This window comes from Oncorhynchus nerka, linkage group LG18, assembly GCF_034236695.1.
Source record: "Oncorhynchus nerka isolate Pitt River linkage group LG18, Oner_Uvic_2.0, whole genome shotgun sequence".
Classification (NCBI taxonomy): Eukaryota; Metazoa; Chordata; class Actinopteri; order Salmoniformes; family Salmonidae; genus Oncorhynchus; species Oncorhynchus nerka.
Window position 1 is genome coordinate 15,880,938 of NC_088413.1, and position 20,042 is coordinate 15,900,979.

At 41.0% G+C, this 20,042-nt stretch overlaps 1 protein-coding gene across 1 annotated transcript; it reads left to right on the forward strand.

Annotated features, from left to right (window-relative positions):
• The first annotated feature begins 456 nt into the window (after positions 1-456).
• On the forward strand, positions 457-19,660 carry LOC135562000 (dynein axonemal heavy chain 6-like). The gene is made up of 6 exons (XM_065004533.1): positions 457-567; positions 900-1,204; positions 1,362-2,271; positions 3,509-3,776; positions 17,646-17,780; positions 19,535-19,660. The coding sequence occupies exons 3-6, from the start codon at positions 1,994-1,996 to the stop codon at positions 19,658-19,660; spliced, it is 807 nt and encodes a 268-aa protein (XP_064860605.1). The 5' UTR covers positions 457-567; positions 900-1,204; positions 1,362-1,993.
• The last annotated feature ends 382 nt before the right edge of the window (positions 19,661-20,042 follow it).

Here is a 20,042-nt window from a genome sequence, read left to right on the forward strand (position 1 = left end):
AGTGTAACATTTGTTTTCTGTGATCATTGTTGGGAAGTATTTAAATCACCTTTCTGTGGTGGGATAAATTCTCTAAATGAATTGACTGGTGCATATGATCATGTTTAATGTGTGTGTGGTTGAGTGACTGTCTCCAGGATGCTCTGTCAGGTTTTCCTGGGATGGTGTGTTTCAATTGTGAAGAATCAAGACGATATCAGGAATGTCTGTGCAGGTTCAACTGCAACCCATCTTTGAGGTCTAGGGTTTTACCATGAAAACAAAACCGATGTATGACAGTCTGCGTTCTGTTGGGAATCTAGCTATACAAACTATATTGTAGGGTGCAGGTATTTTTGCCCAGTTTTAAAATCTCCGTAACCTTGGGGCATGAATGGTGAGTTGTACTGCAAAGCGCGCATGTGCAGCTGTTGCTCTCCGCGCGGTGTCCAGGAGGTGCTGGTTGCTAAGAAACAACAAACTTACGATCAGTTTCCACTTCTGACAAGAGAACCGGCAATAACAAGTGTAGCTAATGTTCTGTAGTTTCTCTACTAATGTCTATGTTGAAGTGCCATTGATAGCTATGTAAGTAATACACCTTGACTTGCTCAGAAATATGTTATAAATTGCTAGCGCTACATTGTTTCTGTTACCCAAACTGATGGTTGGTGACATCACTATATAACCGTCTCAGCGTTAGCGGATGTTGTTGGCTACGTTTGTTTTGAACTTTTTGATTTAACGTTATATTGCCATGTTTATCTCTTGTTGCCAGGCAAGTTGCTAAACAACAGCAATGTCTTGCATGCTACTATAGTTTGCTTTGACACGAGTTGATAGACCAAAACGAAAGGGAGAGCTTATCGTCCCCCACCTCCCTCTCCTTGTGCTCTCTCCTTCTTCACCCCCACACACAGTATCCACTCAGACCCAGAGAAGCAGACTATCTGAGGCCACCATGTCTTCGTTCTCCCAGAAGGGGTCCCCTCGCTGCCAGGCTGGCCCAGGGAGAGAGGAGGTGGCTGGGGCCCAGCAGCAGAGGATGACCCTCCCATTCACCATGTCCCCGGGCCACGTAGACCCAGAGGCACTGAGAGCCAGGCTGATCTCTGTAGCCCCGAGCCAGGCACAACGCAACCCTGATGCCCTGGTCTTCACACACACCACCAAGGCCCAGGAACGCAGGAGGGCAGGGCAGAGACCCATACCGCTGGAGATACTGGTGGGGGGGGGTGAATATGGGGACCCAGCCACTTGTAAACACTGTTTGCTCACAGTAATGTTTTCTAAATATCAGCCTTTGTTCTCATAACCATCCCAGACATCAACTGCCCCATAAGCACATAAACACCTCTATTTACACATCTTCTCTCATTCAGCCGGTCCTGAAGAAGTACCAGGACCACAAGCAGCCAGAGTTCATCCACAGGCAGAACCGGGAGAGGCTGCTCCAGTCGGGCTGGAAGCCTCCGTCGCCCTCCCTTGCTGGGGTAGAGTGGATGGACAAGGCCCCTGACAGACAGAGCGCCACCCTTCACCTCCCTGAGCTGCCTGACCACGTCAAGGAGAAACAGGTGGAAGACTGAGAAGGGCTCTGCTGGACGGACAGACGTCATGCAGATTTGACATGGTTTCATTTGAAATCAAGATTGTCTTAACCATGATTTCACTAGTGATATACAGCCATGTTCTGAAATAAATGATTGATTGTAGACGGTGGGAGGCAGATTCTGAGCTGTGCTCTGTTGGTCAGTAGCCCTCCCTATAGCCCCCTCGCTCTCTGATGACTCTGAAGCTCTCTGAAGCTGAGAGGTATCACAGTGGACTGATACGGGTCAGACAACTGTTCAACTCATCGAAGAAACCAGTCCACAATCAATATCTGTCTCTTTTGTTGTCAAGAGATGTAGTACAATGTCCCCTTTCAGCTGTTCATAATGCTTTTCAAAGTCAAATAAATAAAAATATAAAAGCCTGACTGACTGTCACTGCTTCCTCCCTCCAGGCTCAGATGACCCAGAGTACCCTGTGTTCCCCCTCTCCCCCCAAGCGCCCTCGCTCCTCCAAGTCCGCAAAGCCCTCCCCCACCGGAGCCTTCCTCCACTCCCCCTCCCCTCTCCCAGCCAGTCACCCCGTCATCTTCAGCTCTGCAGAGGATGTGATCCGTGCCAAAATACGCTCCCCGCCGGACATCGTCAGAATCATCCGGAACAACCCTCACCTGGGCTTCCTGTACATGACCTCTGCCGCACCCAAGAGCTCCATCAAATATGATGCTTATAACCTCAAGTAAGAGAGAGAGAAACACACACACCCTAACCTATATCAGATATAATGTTTATAACATTGAGGGAGAAACACACACCCTAACCTATATCAGATATGTTTATAACATCAAGAGAGGGAGAAACACACACCCTAACCTATATCAGATATGTTTATAACATCAAGAGAGGGAGAAACACACACCCTAACCTATATCAGATATGTTTATAACATCAAGAGAGGGAGAAACACACACCCTAACCTATATCAGATAACCTATATCAGTTTATAACATCAAGAGAGGGAGAAACACACACCCTAACCTATATCAGATATGTTTATAACATCAAGAGAGGGAGAAACACACACCCTAACCTATATCAGATATGTTTATAACATCAAGAGAGGGAGAAACACACACCCTAACCTATATCAGATATGTTTATAACATCAAGAGAGGGAGAAACACACACCCTAACCTATATCAGATATGTTTATAACATCAAGAGAGGGAGAAACACACCTAACCTATATCAGATATGTTTATAACATCAAGAGAGGGAGAAACACACACCCAGATATGTTTATAACATCAAGAGAGGGAGAAACACACACCCTAACCTATATCAGATATGTTTATAACATCAAGAGAGGGAGAAACACACACCCAAACCTATATCAGATATGTTTATAACATCAAGAGAGGGAGAAACACACACCCTAACCTATATCAGATATGTTTATAACATCAAGAGAGGGAGAAACACACACCCTAACCTATATCAGATATGTTTATAACATCAAGAGAGGGAGAAACACACACCCAAACCTATATCAGATATGTTTATAACATCAAGAGAGGGAGAAACACACACCCTAACCTATATGATGCTTATATCTTCAAGTAAGAGCAACGTCAACAAGAGGGAGATGCTACTTCTCAATTATCTCTAATTCCATTTATCCTTGTTCACTTCCCTTCACTAATTCTAATGGAAAGGACTGCCTGGTATAAGAAACATGGTGGAAACTGCCTTTAACCCATACAGCACCAATTCATTGCTTTTAGATTGTGGGAAGTTGAGTGTACACTTCAGAACAAAGGAGGTATTATTGGGACTCACAAAGAGAGACGACACAGACACACACACACACTCACACAAACATTTGAACTCCCAAGTTCTCTATCAAATATAAAAACCTACAACCTTATTCTCACTACCCATCCCAAACTCTCACCTTTGACCTTTCCCCCCCCCAGGATAGTGGCGTATGAGAACATCAACAAGCAGGACTACTCTACCATCAGCCAGCAGGGTGTGACCTGCATCTCTGACGCGGAGATGGACTTCCTGCCGTTAGAGCGCTGGGAGCATGAGTACCGGTGCCACCGTCGCCTCCTGGCCATCCCGGCCTTCGCCCTCTTCAGGAGGTGGAAGGCCTTCAGAGTGTGGCGGACCAACGTCCGCTCAAAGAAGATCAACACGTGCAAGAAGTCCCTGCAGGAGCGCCTGTTCATCGTCAATGAGGTGGGTGGTATTGTTGGGTCCAGTAGTGTTTCCTGGTCAGGATAATGAGGTGGTGGTATTGTTGGGTCCAGTAGTGTTTCCTGGTCCGGTTAATGAGGTGGTGGTATTGTTGGGTCCAGTAGTGTTTCCTGGTCAGGGTAATGAGGTGGTGGTATTGTTGGGTCCAGTAGTGTTTCCTGGTCAGGATAATGAGGTGGTGGTATTGTTGGGTCCAGTAGTGTTTCCTGGTCCGGTTAATGAGGTGGTGGTATTGTTGGGTCCAGTAGTATTTCCTGATCAGGGTAATGAGGTGGTGGTATTGTTGGGTCCGGTAGTGTTTCCTGATCAGGGTAATGAGGTGGTGGTATTGTTGGGTCCAGTAGTGTTTCCTGGTCAGGATAATGAGGTGATGGTATTGTTGGGTCCAGTAGTGTTTCCTGGTCAGGATAATGAGGTGGTAGTATTGTTGGGTCCAGTAGTGTTTCCTGATCAGGGTAATGAGGTGGTGGTATTGTTGGGTCCAGTAGTGTTTCCTGGTCAGGGCACTGAGGTGGTGGTATTGTTGGGTCCAGTAGTGTTTCCTGATCAGGGTAATGAGGTGGTGGTATTGTTGGGTCCAGTAGTGTTTCCTGGTCAGGATAATGAGGTGGTGGTATTGTTGGGTCCAGTAGTGTTTCCTGATCAGGGTAATGAGGTGGTGGTATTGTTGGGTCCAGTAGTGTTTCCTGATCAGGGTAATGAGGTGGTGGTATTGTTGGGTCCAGTAGTGTTTCCTGGTCAGGGTAATGAGGTGGTGGTATTGTTGGGTCCAGTAGTGTTTCCTGGTCAGGATAATGAGGTGGTGGTATTGTTGGGTCCAGTAGTGTTTCCTGGTCAGGGTAATGAGGTGGTGGTATTGTTGGGTCCAGTAGTGTTTCCTGGTCAGGATAATGAGGTGGTGGTATTGTTGGGTCCAGTAGTGTTTCCTGGTCAGGGTAATGAGGTGGTGGTATTGTTGGGTCCAGTAGTGTTTCCTGGTCAGGGTAATGAGGTGGTGGTATTGTTGGGTCCAGTAGTGTTTCCTGGTCAGGATAATGAGGTGGTGGTATTGTTGGGTCCAGTAGTGTTTCCTGATCAGGGTAATGAGGTGGTGGTATTGTTGGGTCCAGTAGTGTTTCCTGGTCAGGATAATGAGGTGGTGGTATTGTTGGGTCCAGTAGTGTTTCCTGGTCAGGATAATGAGGTGGTGGTATTGTTGGGTCCGGTAGTGTTTCCTGATCAGGGTAATGAGGTGGTGGTATTGTTGGGTCCAGTAGTGTTTCCTGAGTAGGGTAATGAGGTGGTGGTATTGTTGGGTCCAGTAGTGTTTCCTGATCAGGGTAATGAGGTGGTGGTATTGTTGGGTCCAGTAGTGTTTCCTGGTCAGGATAATGAGGTGGTGGTATTGTTGGGTCCAGTAGTGTTTCCTGGTCAGGATAATGAGGTGGTGGTATTGTTGGGTCCAGTAGTGTTTCCTGGTCAGGATAATGGGGTGGTGGTATTGTTGGGTCCAGTAGTGTTTCCTGAGCAGGGTAATGAGGTGGTGGTATTGTTGGGTCCAGTAGTGTTTCCTGGTCAGGACAACGAGGTGGTGGTATTGTTGGGTCCAGTAGTGTTTCCTGGTCAGGATAATGAGGTGGTGGTATTGTTGGGTCCAGTAGTGTTTCCTGGTCAGGGTAATGAGGTGGTGGTATTGTTGGGTCCAGTAGTGTTTCCTGATCAGGGTAATGAGGTGGTGGTATTGTTGGGTCCAGTAGTGTTTCCTGGTCAGGGTAATGTGGTGGTGGTATTGTTGGGTCCAGTAGTGTTTCCTGGTCAGGACAACGAGGTGGTGGTATTGTTGGGTCCAGTAGTGTTTCCTGGTCAGGATAATGAGGTGGTGGTATTGTTGGGTCCAGTAGTGTTTCCTGATCAGGGTAATGAGGTGGTGGTATTGTTGGGTCCAGTAGTGTTTCCTGGTCAGGATAATGAGGTGGGTAGTATTGTTGGGTCCAGTAGTGTTTCCTGGTCAGGGTAATGAGGTGGTGGTATTGTTGTGTCCAGTAGTGTTTCCTGGTCAGGACAACGAGGTGGTGGTATTGTTGGGTCCAGTAGTGTTTCCTGGTCAGGATAATGAGGTGGTGGTATTGATGGGTCCAGTAGTGTTTCCTGGTCAGGACAACGAGGTGGTGGTATTGTTGGGTCCAGTAGTGTTTCCTGGTCAGGACAACGAGGTGGTGGTATTGTTGGGTCCAGTAGTGTTTCCTGGTCAGGATAATGAGGTGGTGGTATTGTTGGGTCCAGTAGTGTTTCCTGGTCAGGGTAATGAGGTGGTGGTATTGTTGGGTCCAGTAGTGTTTCCTGGTCAGGGTAATGAGGTGGTGGTATTGTTGGGTCCAGTAGTGTTTCCTGGGGTTCGTAACATTGACCTGCAGTATGTGTTTATAGTCTAAATGGTCTGTACCATTGACCTGCAGTATGTGTTTATAGTCCACATGGTCTGTACCATTGACCTGCAGTATGTGTTTATAGTCAACATGGTCTGTACCATTGACCTGCAGTATGTGTTTATAGTCTAAATGGTCCGTACCATTGACCTGCAGTATGTGTTTATAGTCTAAATGGTCTGTACCATTGACCTGCAGTATGTGTTTATAGTCTAAATGGTCTGTACCATTGACCTGCAGTATGTGTTTATAGTCAACATGGTTCGTACCATTGACCTGCAGTATGTGTTTATAGTCTAAATGGTTCGTACCATTGACCTGCAGTATGTGTTTATAGTCTAAATGGTTCGTACCATTGACCTGCAGTATGTGTTTATAGTCTAAATGGTTCGTACCATTGACCTGCAGTATGTGTTTATAGTCTAAATGGTTCGTACCATTGACCTGCAGTATGTGTTTATAGTCAACATGGTTCGTACCATTGACCTGCAGTATGTGTTTATAGTCAACATGGTCTGTGTCATTGACCTGCAGTATGTGTTTATAGTCTAAATGGTCCGTACCATTGACCTGCAGTATGTGTTTATAGTCAACATGGTCTTTACCATTGACCTGCAGTATGTGTTTATAGTCTAAATGGTCCGTACCATTGACCTGCAGTATGTGTTTATAGTCAACATGGTCTGTACCATTGACCTGCAGTATGTGTTTATAGTCAACATGGTCTGTACCAGTGACCTGCAGTATGTGTTTATAGTCTAAATGGTTTGTACCATTGACCTGCAGTATGTGTTTATAGTCAACATGGTCTGTACCATCATTGACCTGCAGTATGTGTTTATAGTCTAAATGGTTCGTACCATTGACCTGCAGTATGTGTTTATAGTCAAGTATGTGTTTATAGTCAACATGGTCTGTACCATTGACCTGCATGGTCTAAATGGTCTGTACCATTGACCTGCAGTATGTGTTTATAGTCTAAATGGTTCGTACCATTGACCTGCAGTATGTGTTTATAGTCTAAATGGTCTGTACCATTGACCTGCAGTATGTGTTTATAGTCAACATGGTCTGTACCATTGACCTGCAGTATGTGTTTATAGTCTAAATGGTTCGTACCATTGACCTGCAGTATGTGTTTATAGTCAACATGGTCTGTACCATTGACCTGCAGTATGTGTTTATAGTCTAAATGGTTCGTACCATTGACCTGCAGTATGTGTTTATAGTCTAAATGGTTCGTACCATTGACCTGCAGTATGTGTTTATAGTCTAAATGGTTCGTACCATTGACCTGCAGTATGTGTATATAGTCTAAATGTGTTTGGATGTTTGAATGTTACTTTATTATTATTATTGAAACAATCCTGAGATGTTCATATAATGGAACCCAACTAGGTAGTTATTTTAAGATAATAGGAAGGGGCAGTAACAGCTGTGTATAATGGAAACCAACTAGGTAGTTATTTTAAGATAATAGGAAGGGGCAGTAACAGCTGTGTGTAATGGAACACAACTAGGTAGTTATTTTAAGATAATAGGAAGGGGCAGTAACAGCTGTGTATAATGGAACCCAACTAGGTAGTTATTTTAAGATAATAGGAAGGGGCAGTAACAGCTGTGTGTAATGGAACCCAACTAGGTTGTTATTTTAAGATAATAGGAAGGGGCAGTAACAGCTGTGTATAATGGAACACAACTAGGTAGTTATTTTAAGATAATAGGAAGGGGCAGTAACAGCTGTGTGTAATGGAACACAACTAGGTAGGTATTTTAAGATAATAGGAAGGGGCAGTAACAGCTGTGTATAATGGAACCCAACTAGGTAGTTATTTTAAGATAATAGGAAGGGGCAGTAACAGCTGTGTATAATGGAACCCAACTAGGTAGTTATTTTAAGATAATAGGAAGTAACAGCTGTGTATAATGGAACCCAACTAGGTAGTTATTTTAAGATAATAGGAAGGGGCAGTAACAGCTGTGTGTAATGGAACACAACTAGGTAGTTATTTTAAGATAATAGGAAGGGGCAGTAACAGCTGTGTATAATGGAACCCAACTAGGTAGTTATTTTAAGATAATAGGAAGGGGCAGTAACAGCTGTGTATAATGGAACCCAACTAGGTAGTTATTTTAAGATAATAGGAAGGGGCAGTAACAGCTGTGTGTAATGGAACCCAACTAGGTAGTTATTTTAAGATAATAGGAAGGGGCAGTAACAGCTGTGTATAATGGAACCCAACTAGGTAGTTATTTTAAGATAATAGGAAGGGGCAGTAACAGCTGTGTATAATGGAACCCAACTAGGTAGTTATTTTAAGATAATAGGAAGTAAACAGACCTGCAGTTATAGTCAAATGGTCCAACTGACCTGTATATAATGGAACCCAACTAGGTAGTTATTTTAAGATAATAGGAAGGGCAGTAACAGCTGTGTATAATGGAACCCAACTAGGTAGTTATTTTAAGATAATAGGAAGGGGCAGTAACAGCTGTGTATAATGGAACCCAACTAGGTAGTTATTTTAAGATAATAGGAAGGGGCAGTAACAGCTGTGTATAATGGAACCCAACTAGGTAGTTATTTTAAGATAATAGGAAGTAACAGCTGTGTATAATGGAACCCAACTAGGTAGTTATTTTAAGATAATAGGAAGGGGCAGTAACAGCTGTGTATAATCGATCCCAACTAGGTAGTTATTTTAAGATAATAGGAAGTAACAGCTGTGTGTAATGGAACCCAACTAGGTAGTTATTTTAAGATAATAGGAAGGGGCAGTAACAGCTGTGTGTAATGGAACACAACTAGGTAGTTATTTTAAGATAATAGGAAGGAGCAGTAACAGCTGTGTATAATGGAACCCAACTAGGTAGTTATTTTAAGATAACAGGAAGGGGCAGTAACAGCTGTGTATAATGGAACCCAACTAGGTAGTTATTTTAAGATAATAGGAAGGGGCAGTAACAGCTGTGTATAATGGAACCCAACTAGGTAGTTATTTTAAGATAATAGGAAGGGGCAGTAACAGCTGTGTATAATGGAACCCAACTAGGTTGTTATTTTAAGATAATAGGAAGGGGCAGTAACAGCTGTGTGTAATGGAACACAACTAGGTAGTTATTTTAAGATAATAGGAAGGAGCAGTAACAGCTGTGTATAATGGAACCCAACTAGGTAGTTATTTTAAGATAACAGGAAGGGGCAGTAACAGCTGTGTATAATGGAACCCAACTAGGTAGTTATTTTAAGATAATAGGAAGGGGCAGTAACAGCTGTGTGTATAATGGAACCCAACTAGGTAGTTATTTTAAGATAATAGGAAGGGGCAGTAACAGCTGTGTATAATGGAACCCAACTAGGTTGTTATTTTAAGATAATAGGAAGGGGCAGTAACAGCTGTGTATAATGGAACCCAACTAGGTTGTTATTTTAAGATAATAGGAAGGGGCAGTAACAGCTTTGTATAATGGAACCCAACTAGGTAGTTATTTTAAGATAATAGGAAGGGGCAGTAACAGCTGTGTATAATGGAACCCAACTAGGTAGTTATTTTAAGATAATAGGAAGGGGCAGTAACAGCTGTGTATAATGGAACCCAACTAGGTAGTTATTTTAAGATAATAGGAAGGGGCAGTAACAGCTGTGTATAATCGATCCCAACTAGGTAGTTATTTTAAGATAATAGGAAGTAACAGCTGTGTGTAATGGAACCCAACTAGGTAGTTATTTTAAGATAATAGGAAGGAGCAGTAACAGCTGTGTATAATGGAACCCAACTAGGTAGTTATTTTAAGATAACAGGAAGGGGCAGTAACAGCTGTGTATAATGGAACCCAACTAGGTAGTTATTTTAAGATAATAGGATAGTCAACATGCAGTAACAGCTGTGTATAATGGAACCCAACTAGGTAGTTATTTTAAGATAATAGGAAGGGGCAGTAACAGCTGTGTATAATGGAACCCAACTAGGTAGTTATTTTAAGATAATAGGAAGGGTCAGTAACAGCTGTGTATAATGGAACCCAACTAGGTTGTTATTTTAAGATAATAGGAAGGGGCAGTAACAGCTGTGTGTAATGGAACACAACTAGGTAGTTATTTTAAGATAATAGGAAGGGGCAGTAACAGCTGTGTATAATGGAACCCAACTAGGTAGTTATTTTAAGATAATAGGAAGGGGCAGTAACAGCTGTGTATAATGGAACCCAACTAGGTAGTTATTTTAAGATAATAGGAAGGGGCAGTAACAGCTGTGTGTAATGGAACACAACTAGGTAGTTATTTTAAGATAATAGGAAGGGGCAGTAACAGCTGTGTATAATGGAACCCAACTAGGTAGTTATTTTAAGATAATAGGAAGGGGCAGTAAGCTGTGTATAATGGAACCCAACTAGGTAGTTATTTTAAGATAATAGGAAGGGCAGTAACAGCTGTGTATAATGGAACCCAACTAGGTAGTTATTTTAAGATAATAGGAAGGGGCAGTAACAGCTGTGTATAATGGAACCCAACTAGGTAGTTATTTTAAGATAATAGGAAGGGGCAGTAACAGCTGTGTATAATGGAACCCAACTAGGTAGTTATTTTAAGATAATAGGAAGGGGCAGTAACAGCTGTGTATAATGGAACCCAACTAGGTAGTTATTTTAAGATAATAGGAAGGGGCAGTAACAGCTGTGTATAATCGATCCCAACTAGGTAGTTATTTTAAGATAATAGGAAGTAACAGCTGTGTGTAATGGAACCCAACTAGGTAGTTATTTTAAGATAATAGGAAGGAGCAGTAACAGCTGTGTATAATGGAACCCAACTAGGTAGTTATTTTAAGATAACAGGAAGGGGCAGTAACAGCTGTGTATAATGGAACCCAACTAGGTAGTTATTTTAAGATAATAGGAAGTAACAGCTGTGTATAATGGAACCCAACTAGGTAGTTATTTTAAGATAATGGGAAGGGGCAGTAACAGCTGTGTATAATCGATCCCAACTAGGTAGTTATTTTAAGATAATAGGAAGGGTCAGTAACAGCTGTGTATAATGGAACCCAACTAGGTTGTTATTTTAAGATAATAGGAAGGGGCAGTAACAGCTGTGTGTAATGGAACACAACTAGGTAGTTATTTTAAGATAATAGGAAGGGGCAGTAACAGCTGTGTATAATGGAACCCAACTAGGTAGTTATTTTAAGATAATAGGAAGGGGCAGTAACAGCTGTGTGTAATGGAACCCAACTAGGTAGTTATTTTAAGATAATAGGAAGGGGCAGTAACAGCTGTGTATAATGGAACCCAACTAGGTAGTTATTTTAAGATAATAGGAAGGGGCAGTAACAGCTGTGTATAATGGAACCCAACTAGGTAGTTATTTTAAGATAATAGGAAGGGGCAGTAACAGCTGTGTATAATGGAACCCAACTAGGTAGTTATTTTAAATAGGATGGAACCCAACTAGGAGTTATTTTAAGATAATAGGAAGGGGCAGTAACAGCTGTGTGTAATGGAACACAACTAGGTAGTTATTTTAAGATAATAGGAAGGGGCAGTAACAGCTGTGTATAATGGAACCCAACTAGGTAGTTATTTTAAGATAATAGGAAGGGCAGTAACAGCTGTGTATAATGGAACCCAACTAGGTAGTTATTTTAAGATAATAGGAAGGGGCAGTAACAGCTGTGTATAATGGAACCCAACTAGGTAGTTATTTTAAGATAATAGGAAGGGGCAACAGCTGTGTATAATGGAACCCAACTAGGTAGTTATTTTAAGATAATAGGAAGGAGCAGTAACAGCTGTGTATAATGGAACCCAACTAGGTAGTTATTTTAAGATAATAGGAAGGGGCAGTAACAGCTGTGTATAATCTAAATGGTCCAACTAGTAGTTATTTTAAGATAATAAAGTAACAGCTGTAATAACCCAACTAGGTAGTTATTTTAAGTAATAGGAAGGGGCAGTAACAGCTGTGTGTAATGGAACCCAACTAGGTAGTTATTTTAAGATAATAGGAAGGAGCAGTAACAGCTGTGTATAATGGAACCCAACTAGGTAGTTATTTTAAGATAATAGGTCTGTTCCAGTGGACAGCATGTGTTTATAATGGTCTGCCCAATGTTAAATGTACTAGGTAGTTATTTTAAGATAACAGGAAGGGGCAGTAACAGCTGTGTATAATGGAACCCAACTAGGTAGTTATTTTAAGATAATAGGAAGGGGCAGTAACAGCTGTGTATAATGGAACCCAACTAGGTAGTTATTTTAAGATAATAGGAAGGGGCAGTAACAGCTGTGTATAATGGAACCCAACTAGGTAGTTATTTTAAGATAATAGGAAGGGGCAGTAACAGCTGTGTGTAATGGAACACAACTAGGTAGTTATTTTAAGATAATAGGAAGGAGCAGTAACAGCTGTGTATAATGGAACCCAACTAGGTAGTTATTTTAAGATAACAGGAAGGGGCAGTAACAGCTGTGTATAATGGAACCCAACTAGGTAGTTATTTTAAGATAATAGGAAGGGGCAGTAACAGCTGTGTATAATGGAACCCAACTAGGTAGTTATTTTAAGATAATAGGAAGGGGCAGTAACAGCTGTGTATAATGGAACTAGGTTGTTATTTTAAGATAATAGGAAGGGGCAGTAACAGCTGTGTATAATGGAACCCAACTAGGTTGTTATTTTAAGATAATAGGAAGGGGCAGTAACAGCTGTGTATAATGGAACCCAACTAGGTAGTTATTTTAAGATAATAGGAAGGGCAGTAACAGCTGTGTATAATGGAACCCAACTAGGTAGTTATTTTAAGATAATAGGAAGGGGCAGTAACAGCTGTGTATAATGGAACCCAACTAGGTAGTTATTTTAAGATAATAGGAAGGGGCAGTAACAGCTGTGTATAATGGAACCCAACTAGGTCTGTTATTTTAAGATAATAGGAAGTAACAGCTGTTTATAATGGAACCCAACTAGGTAGTTATTTTAAGATAATAGGAAGGGGCAGTAACAGCTGTGTATAATCGATCCCAACTAGGTAGTTATTTTAAGATAATAGGAAGTAACAGCTGTGTGTAATGGAACCCAACTAGGTAGTTATTTTAAGATAATAGGAAGGGGCAGTAACAGCTGTGTATAATCCCACAACTAGGTAGTTATTTTAAGATAATAGGAAGTAACAGCTGTGTGTAATGGAACCCAACTAGGTAGTTATTTTAAGATAATAGGAAGGGGCAGTAACAGCTGTGTGTAATGGAACACAACTAGGTAGTTATTTTAAGATAATAGAAGGAGCAGTAACAGCTGTGTATAATGGAACCCAACTAGGTAGTTATTTTAAGATAATAGGAAGGGGCAGTAACAGCTGTGTATAATCGTCCCAACTAGGTAGTTATTTTAAGATAATAGGAAGTAACAGCTGTGTGTAATGGAACCCAACTAGTAGTTATTTTAAGATAATAGGAAGGGGCAGTAACAGCTGTGTGTAATGGAACACAACTAGGTAGTTATTTTAAGATAATAGGAAGGAGCAGTAACAGCTGTGTATAATGGAACCCAACTAGGTAGTTATTTTAAGATAACAGGAAGGGGCAGTAACAGCTGTGTATAATGGAACCCAACTAGGTAGTTATTTTAAGATAATAGGAAGGGGCAGTAACAGCTGTGTATAATGGAACCCAACTAGGTAGTTATTTTAAGATAATAGGAAGGGGCAGTAACAGCTGTGTATAATGGAACCCAACTAGGTTGTTATTTTAAGATAATAGGAAGGGGCAGTAACAGCTGTGTATAATGGAACCCAACTAGGTTGTTATTTTAAGATAATAGGAAGGGGCAGTAACAGCTTTGTATAATGGAACCCAACTAGGTAGTTATTTTAAGATAATAGGAAGGGCAGTAACAGCTGTGTATAATGGAACCCAACTAGGTAGTTATTTTAAGATAATAGGAAGGGGCAGTAACAGCTGTGTATAATGGAACCCAACTAGGTAGTTATTTTAAGATAATAGGAAGGGGCAGTAACAGCTGTGTATAATGTCCCAACTAGGTAGTTATTTTAAGATAATAGGAAGTAACAGCTGTGTATAATGGAACCCAACTAGGTAGTTATTTTAAGATAATAGGAAGGGGCAGTAACAGCTGTGTATAATCGATCCCAACTAGGTAGTTATTTTAAGATAATAGGAAGTAACAGCTGTGTGTAATGGAACCCAACTAGGTAGTTATTTTAAGATAATAGGAAGGGGCAGTAACAGCTGTGTATAATGGAACACAACTAGGTAGTTATTTTAAGATAATAGGAAGTAACAGCTGTGTGTAATGGAACCCAACTATGTAGTTATTTTAAGATAATAGGAAGGGGCAGTAACAGCTGTGTGTAATGGAACACAACTAGGTAGTTATTTTAAGATAATAGGAAGGAGCAGTAACAGCTGTGTATAATGGAACCCAACTAGGTAGTTATTTTAAGATAATAGGAAGGGGCAGTAACAGCTGTGTATAATCGATCCCAACTAGGTAGTTATTTTAAGATAATAGGAAGTAACAGCTGTGTGTAATGGAACCTATACTATGAGTTATTTTAAGATAATAGGAAGGGGCAGTAACAGCTGTGTGTAATGGAACACAACTAGGTAGTTATTTTAAGATAATAGAAGGAGCAGTAACAGCTGTGTATAATGGAACCCAACTAGGTAGTTATTTTAAGATAACAGGAAGGGGCAGTAACAGCTGTGTATAATGGAACCCAACTAGGTAGTTATTTTAAGATAATAGGAAGGGGCAGTAACAGCTGTGTATAATGGAACCCAACTAGGTAGTTATTTTAAGATAATAGGAAGGGGCAGTAACAGCTGTGTATAATGGAACCCAACTAGGTTGTTATTTTAAGATAATAGGAAGGGGCAGTAACCTGCTGTGTAATGGAACACAACTAGGTAGTTATTTTAAGATAATAGGAAGGAGCAGTAACAGCTGTGTATAATGGAACCCAACTAGGTAGTTATTTTAAGATAACAGGAAGGGGCAGTAACAGCTGTGTATAATGGAACCCAACTAGGTAGTTATTTTAAGATAATAGGAAGGGGCAGTAACAGCTGTGTATAATGGAACCCAACTAGGTAGTTATTTTAAGATAATAGGAAGGGGCAGTAACAGCTGTGTATAATGGAACCCAACTAGGTTGTTATTTTAAGATAATAGGAAGGGGCAGTAACAGCTGTGTATAATGGAACCCAACTAGGTTGTTATTTTAAGATAATAGGAAGGGGCAGTAACAGCTTTGTATAATGGAACCCAACTAGGTAGTTATTTTAAGATAATAGGAAGGGCAGTAACAGCTGTGTATAATGGAACCCAACTAGGTAGTTATTTTAAGATAATAGGAAGGGGCAGTAACAGCTGTGTATAATGGAACCCAACTAGGTAGTTATTTTAAGATAATAGGAAGGGGCAGTAACAGCTGTGTATAATGGAACCCAACTAGGTAGTTATTTTAAGATAATAGGAAGTAACAGCTGTGTATAATGGAACCCAACTAGGTAGTTATTTTAAGATAATAGGAAGGGGCAGTAACAGCTGTGTATAATCGATCCCAACTAGGTAGTTATTTTAAGATAATAGGAAGTAACAGCTGTGTGTAATGGAACCCAACTAGGTAGTTATTTTAAGATAATAGGAAGGGGCAGTAACAGCTGTGTATAATGGAACACAACTAGGTAGTTATTTTAAGATAATAGGAAGTAACAGCTGTGTGTAATGGAACCCAACTATGTAGTTATTTTAAGATAATAGGAAGGGGCAGTAACAGCTGTGTGTAATGGAACACAACTAGGTAGTTATTTTAAGATAATAGGAAGGAGCAGTAACAGCTGTGTATAATGGAACCCAACTAGGTAGTTATTTTAAGATAATAGGAAGGGGCAGTAACAGCTGTGTATAATCGATCCCAACTAGGTAGTTATTTTAAGATAATAGGAAGTAACAGCTGTGTGTAATGGAACCCAACTATGTAGTTATTTTAAGATAATAGGAAGGGGCAGTAACAGCTGTGTGTAATGGAACACAACTAGGTAGTTATTTTAAGATAATAGGAAGGAGCAGTAACAGCTGTGTATAATGGAACCCAACTAGGTAGTTATTTTAAGATAACAGGAAGGGGCAGTAACAGCTGTGTATAATGGAACCCAACTAGGTAGTTATTTTAAGATAATAGGAAGGGGCAGTAACAGCTGTGTATAATGGAACCCAACTAGGTAGTTATTTTAAGATAATAGGAAGGGGCAGTAACAGCTGTGTATAATGGAACCCAACTAGGTTGTTATTTTAAGATAATAGGAAGGGGCAGTAACAGCTGTGTGTAATGGAACACAACTAGGTAGTTATTTTAAGATAATAGGAAGGAGCAGTAACAGCTGTGTATAATGGAACCCAACTAGGTAGTTATTTTAAGATAACAGGAAGGGGCAGTAACAGCTGTGTATAATGGAACCCAACTAGGTAGTTATTTTAAGATAATAGGAAGGGGCAGTAACAGCTGTGTATAATGGAACCCAACTAGGTAGTTATTTTAAGATAATAGGAAGGGGCAGTAACAGCTGTGTATAATGGAACCCAACTAGGTTGTTATTTTAAGATAATAGGAAGGGGCAGTAACAGCTGTGTATAATGGAACCCAACTAGGTTGTTATTTTAAGATAATAGGAAGGGCAGTAACAGCTTTGTATAATGGAACCCAACTAGGTAGTTATTTTAAGATAATAGGAAGGGGCAGTAACAGCTGTGTATAATGGAACCCAACTAGGTAGTTATTTTAAGATAATAGGAAGGGGCAGTAACAGCTGTGTATAATGGAACCCAACTAGGTAGTTATTTTAAGATAATAGGAAGGGGCAGTAACAGCTGTGTATAATGGAACCCAACTAGGTAGTTATTTTAAGATAATAGGAAGTAACAGCTGTGTGTAATGGAACCCAACTAGGTAGTTATTTTAAGATAATAGGAAGGAGCAGTAACAGCTGTGTATAATGGAACCCAACTAGGTAGTTATTTTAAGATAACAGGAAGGGGCAGTAACAGCTGTGTATAATGGAACCCAACTAGGTAGTTATTTTAAGATAATAGGAAGTAACAGCTGTGTATAATGGAACCCAACTAGGTAGTTATTTTAAGATAATGGGAAGGGGCAGTAACAGCTGTGTATAATCGATCCCAACTAGGTAGTTATTTAAAGATAATAGGAAGGGTCAGTAACAGCTGTGTATAATGGAACCCAACTAGGTTGTTATTTTAAGATAATAGGAAGGGGCAGTAACAGCTGTGTATAATGGAACCCAACTAGGTAGTTATTTTAAGATAACAGGAAGGGGCAGTAACAGCTGTGTATAATCGATCCCAACTAGGTAGTTATTTTAAGATAACAGGAAGGAGCAGTAACAGCTGTGTGTGTGTTTCCAGTCTCTGCGTCCGGCGTTGCTGAACATCAGAGAGATGTGCTACAGGATCAGTGACATGGGGCTTTGTCACATCCTGAAAGATCACACATACACTCTGGAGGAGTTCCAGGAGGCTCAGTACAACCAGCTGGAGGAGGTACGCAGTCTGTCTGTCCCTTTACATGACATGTCTGTCCCTTTACATGACGTGTCTGTTACTTTACATGACGTGTCTGTCCCTTTACATGACATATTCTCTGTGTGTCTGTTCCTTTACATGATGTGTCTGTCCCTTTACATGACGTGTCTGTCCCTTTACATGACGTGTCTGTTACTTTACATGACATGTCTGTCCCTTTACATGACATATTCTCTGTGTGTCTGTCCCTTTACATGACATATTCTCTGTGTGTCTGTCCCTTTACATGACGTGTCTGTCCCTTTACATGACGTGTCTGTCCCTTTACATGACGTGTCTGTTCCTTTACATGACGTGTCTGTTCCTTTACATGATGTGTCTGTCTGTCCCTTTACATGACATATTCTCTGTGTGTCTGTCCCTTTACATGACATATTCTCTGTGTGTCTGTCCCTTTACATGACATATTCTCTGTGTGTCTGTCCCTTTACATGACATATTCTCTGTGTGTCTGTTCCTTTACATGACGTGTCTGTTCCTTTACATGACATATTCTCTGCGTGTCTGTTCCTTTACATGACATATTCTCTGTGTGTCTGTTCCTTTACATGACATATTCTCTGTGTGTCTGTCCCTTTACATGACATATTCTCTGTGTGTCTGTCCCTTTACATGACATATTCTCTGTGTGTCTGTCCCTTTACATGACATATTCTCTGCGTGTCTGTTCCTTTACATGACATATTCTCTGTGTGTCTGTTCCTTTACATGACATATTCTCTGTGTGTCTGTTCCTTTACATGACATATTCTCTGTGTGTCTGTTCCTTTACATGACATATTCTCTGTGTGTCTGTCCCTTTACATGACATATTCTCTGTGTGTCTGTCCCTTTACATGACATATTCTCTGTGTGTCTGTCCCTTTACATGACATATTCTCTGTGTGTCTGTTCCTTTACATGACATATTCTCTGTGTGTCTGTCCCTTTACATGACATATTCTCTGTGTGTCTGTCCCTTTACATGACATATTCTGTGTGTCTGTCCCTTTACATGACATATTCTCTGCGTGTCTGTTCCTTTACATGACATATTCTCTGTGTGTCTGTCCCTTTACATGACATATTCTGTGTGTCTGTTCCTTTACATGACATATTCTCTGTGTGTCTGTCCCTTTACATGACATATTCTCTGTGTGTCTGTCCCTTTACATGACATATTCTCTGTGTGTCTGTTCCTTTACATGACATATTCTCTGTGTGTCTGTTCCTTTACATGACATATTCTCTGCGTGTCTGTTCCTTTACATGACATATTCTCTGTGTGTCTGTCCCTTTACATGACATATTCTGTGTGTGTGTCCTTTAACACTATAAACGAGTCACCCTGCAGTGTTTTACCCTGATAAAGCTTGTCTGTCCAGACGTTGGATGTTAGGTTATTACATTATTGCGTCTGAGCTCCTAGTGTGCGGCTCTCCTTTCATTGTTCATGTGTATCTGATGTGAAATATCTAGCATGTCAGCGGTGCACGCTAGTCGTGTTCAATCAGTGACGTCACCCGCGCTGACACCTTGAAGTAAACGTTTCCCTTACGCCGCAAGAGCCTCAGCATCTGTGTGGCGATGCTGTGTGGGTGACAGTTCTGAGGGGGTCTGGTTGGAGCCCAGGATGGGCCAAGGAGAGGGACAGACGCAGTACTGTTACATGTGTCTCTGTCCCTTTACATGGCATGGTGTGTGTGTGTGTGTGTGTGTGTGTGTGTGTGCAGGTATCTTCTCGTCTGGAAGAGTTCAGGGAGCTGGTAAAGGAGGTGGCCAGGAGCGCCTGTCACACGGCCATGTTGGAGGCAGGATACACACCTGACTATAACTACAACACAGGTACACACACCTGACTATAACTACAACACATGTACACACACACCTGACTATAACTACAACACAGGTACACACACACACCTGACTATAACTACAACACATGTACACACACACCTGACTATAACTACAACACAGGTACACACACCTGACTATAACTACAACACAGGTACACACACACACCTGACTATAACTACAACACAGGTACACACACACCTGACTATAACTACAACACATGTACACACACACCTGACTATAACTACAACACATGTACACACACACCTGACTATAACTACAACACAGGTACACACACACCTGACTATAACTACAACACATGTACACATACACCTGACTATAACTACAACACATGTACACACACACCTGACTATAACTACAACACAT

Coding starts and splice junctions, on each gene's coding strand:
- LOC135562000 (XM_065004533.1), top strand. CDS start 1,994: ATGACCCAGAGTACCCTGTGTTCCCCCTCTCCCCCCAAGCGCCCTCGC. Junction 3,777..17,645: donor GCCTGTTCATCGTCAATGAG/GTGGGTGGTATT, acceptor GTGTGTTTCCAG/TCTCTGCGTCCGGCGTTGCT. Junction 17,781..19,534: donor AGTACAACCAGCTGGAGGAG/GTACGCAGTCTG, acceptor GTGTGTGTGCAG/GTATCTTCTCGTCTGGAAGA.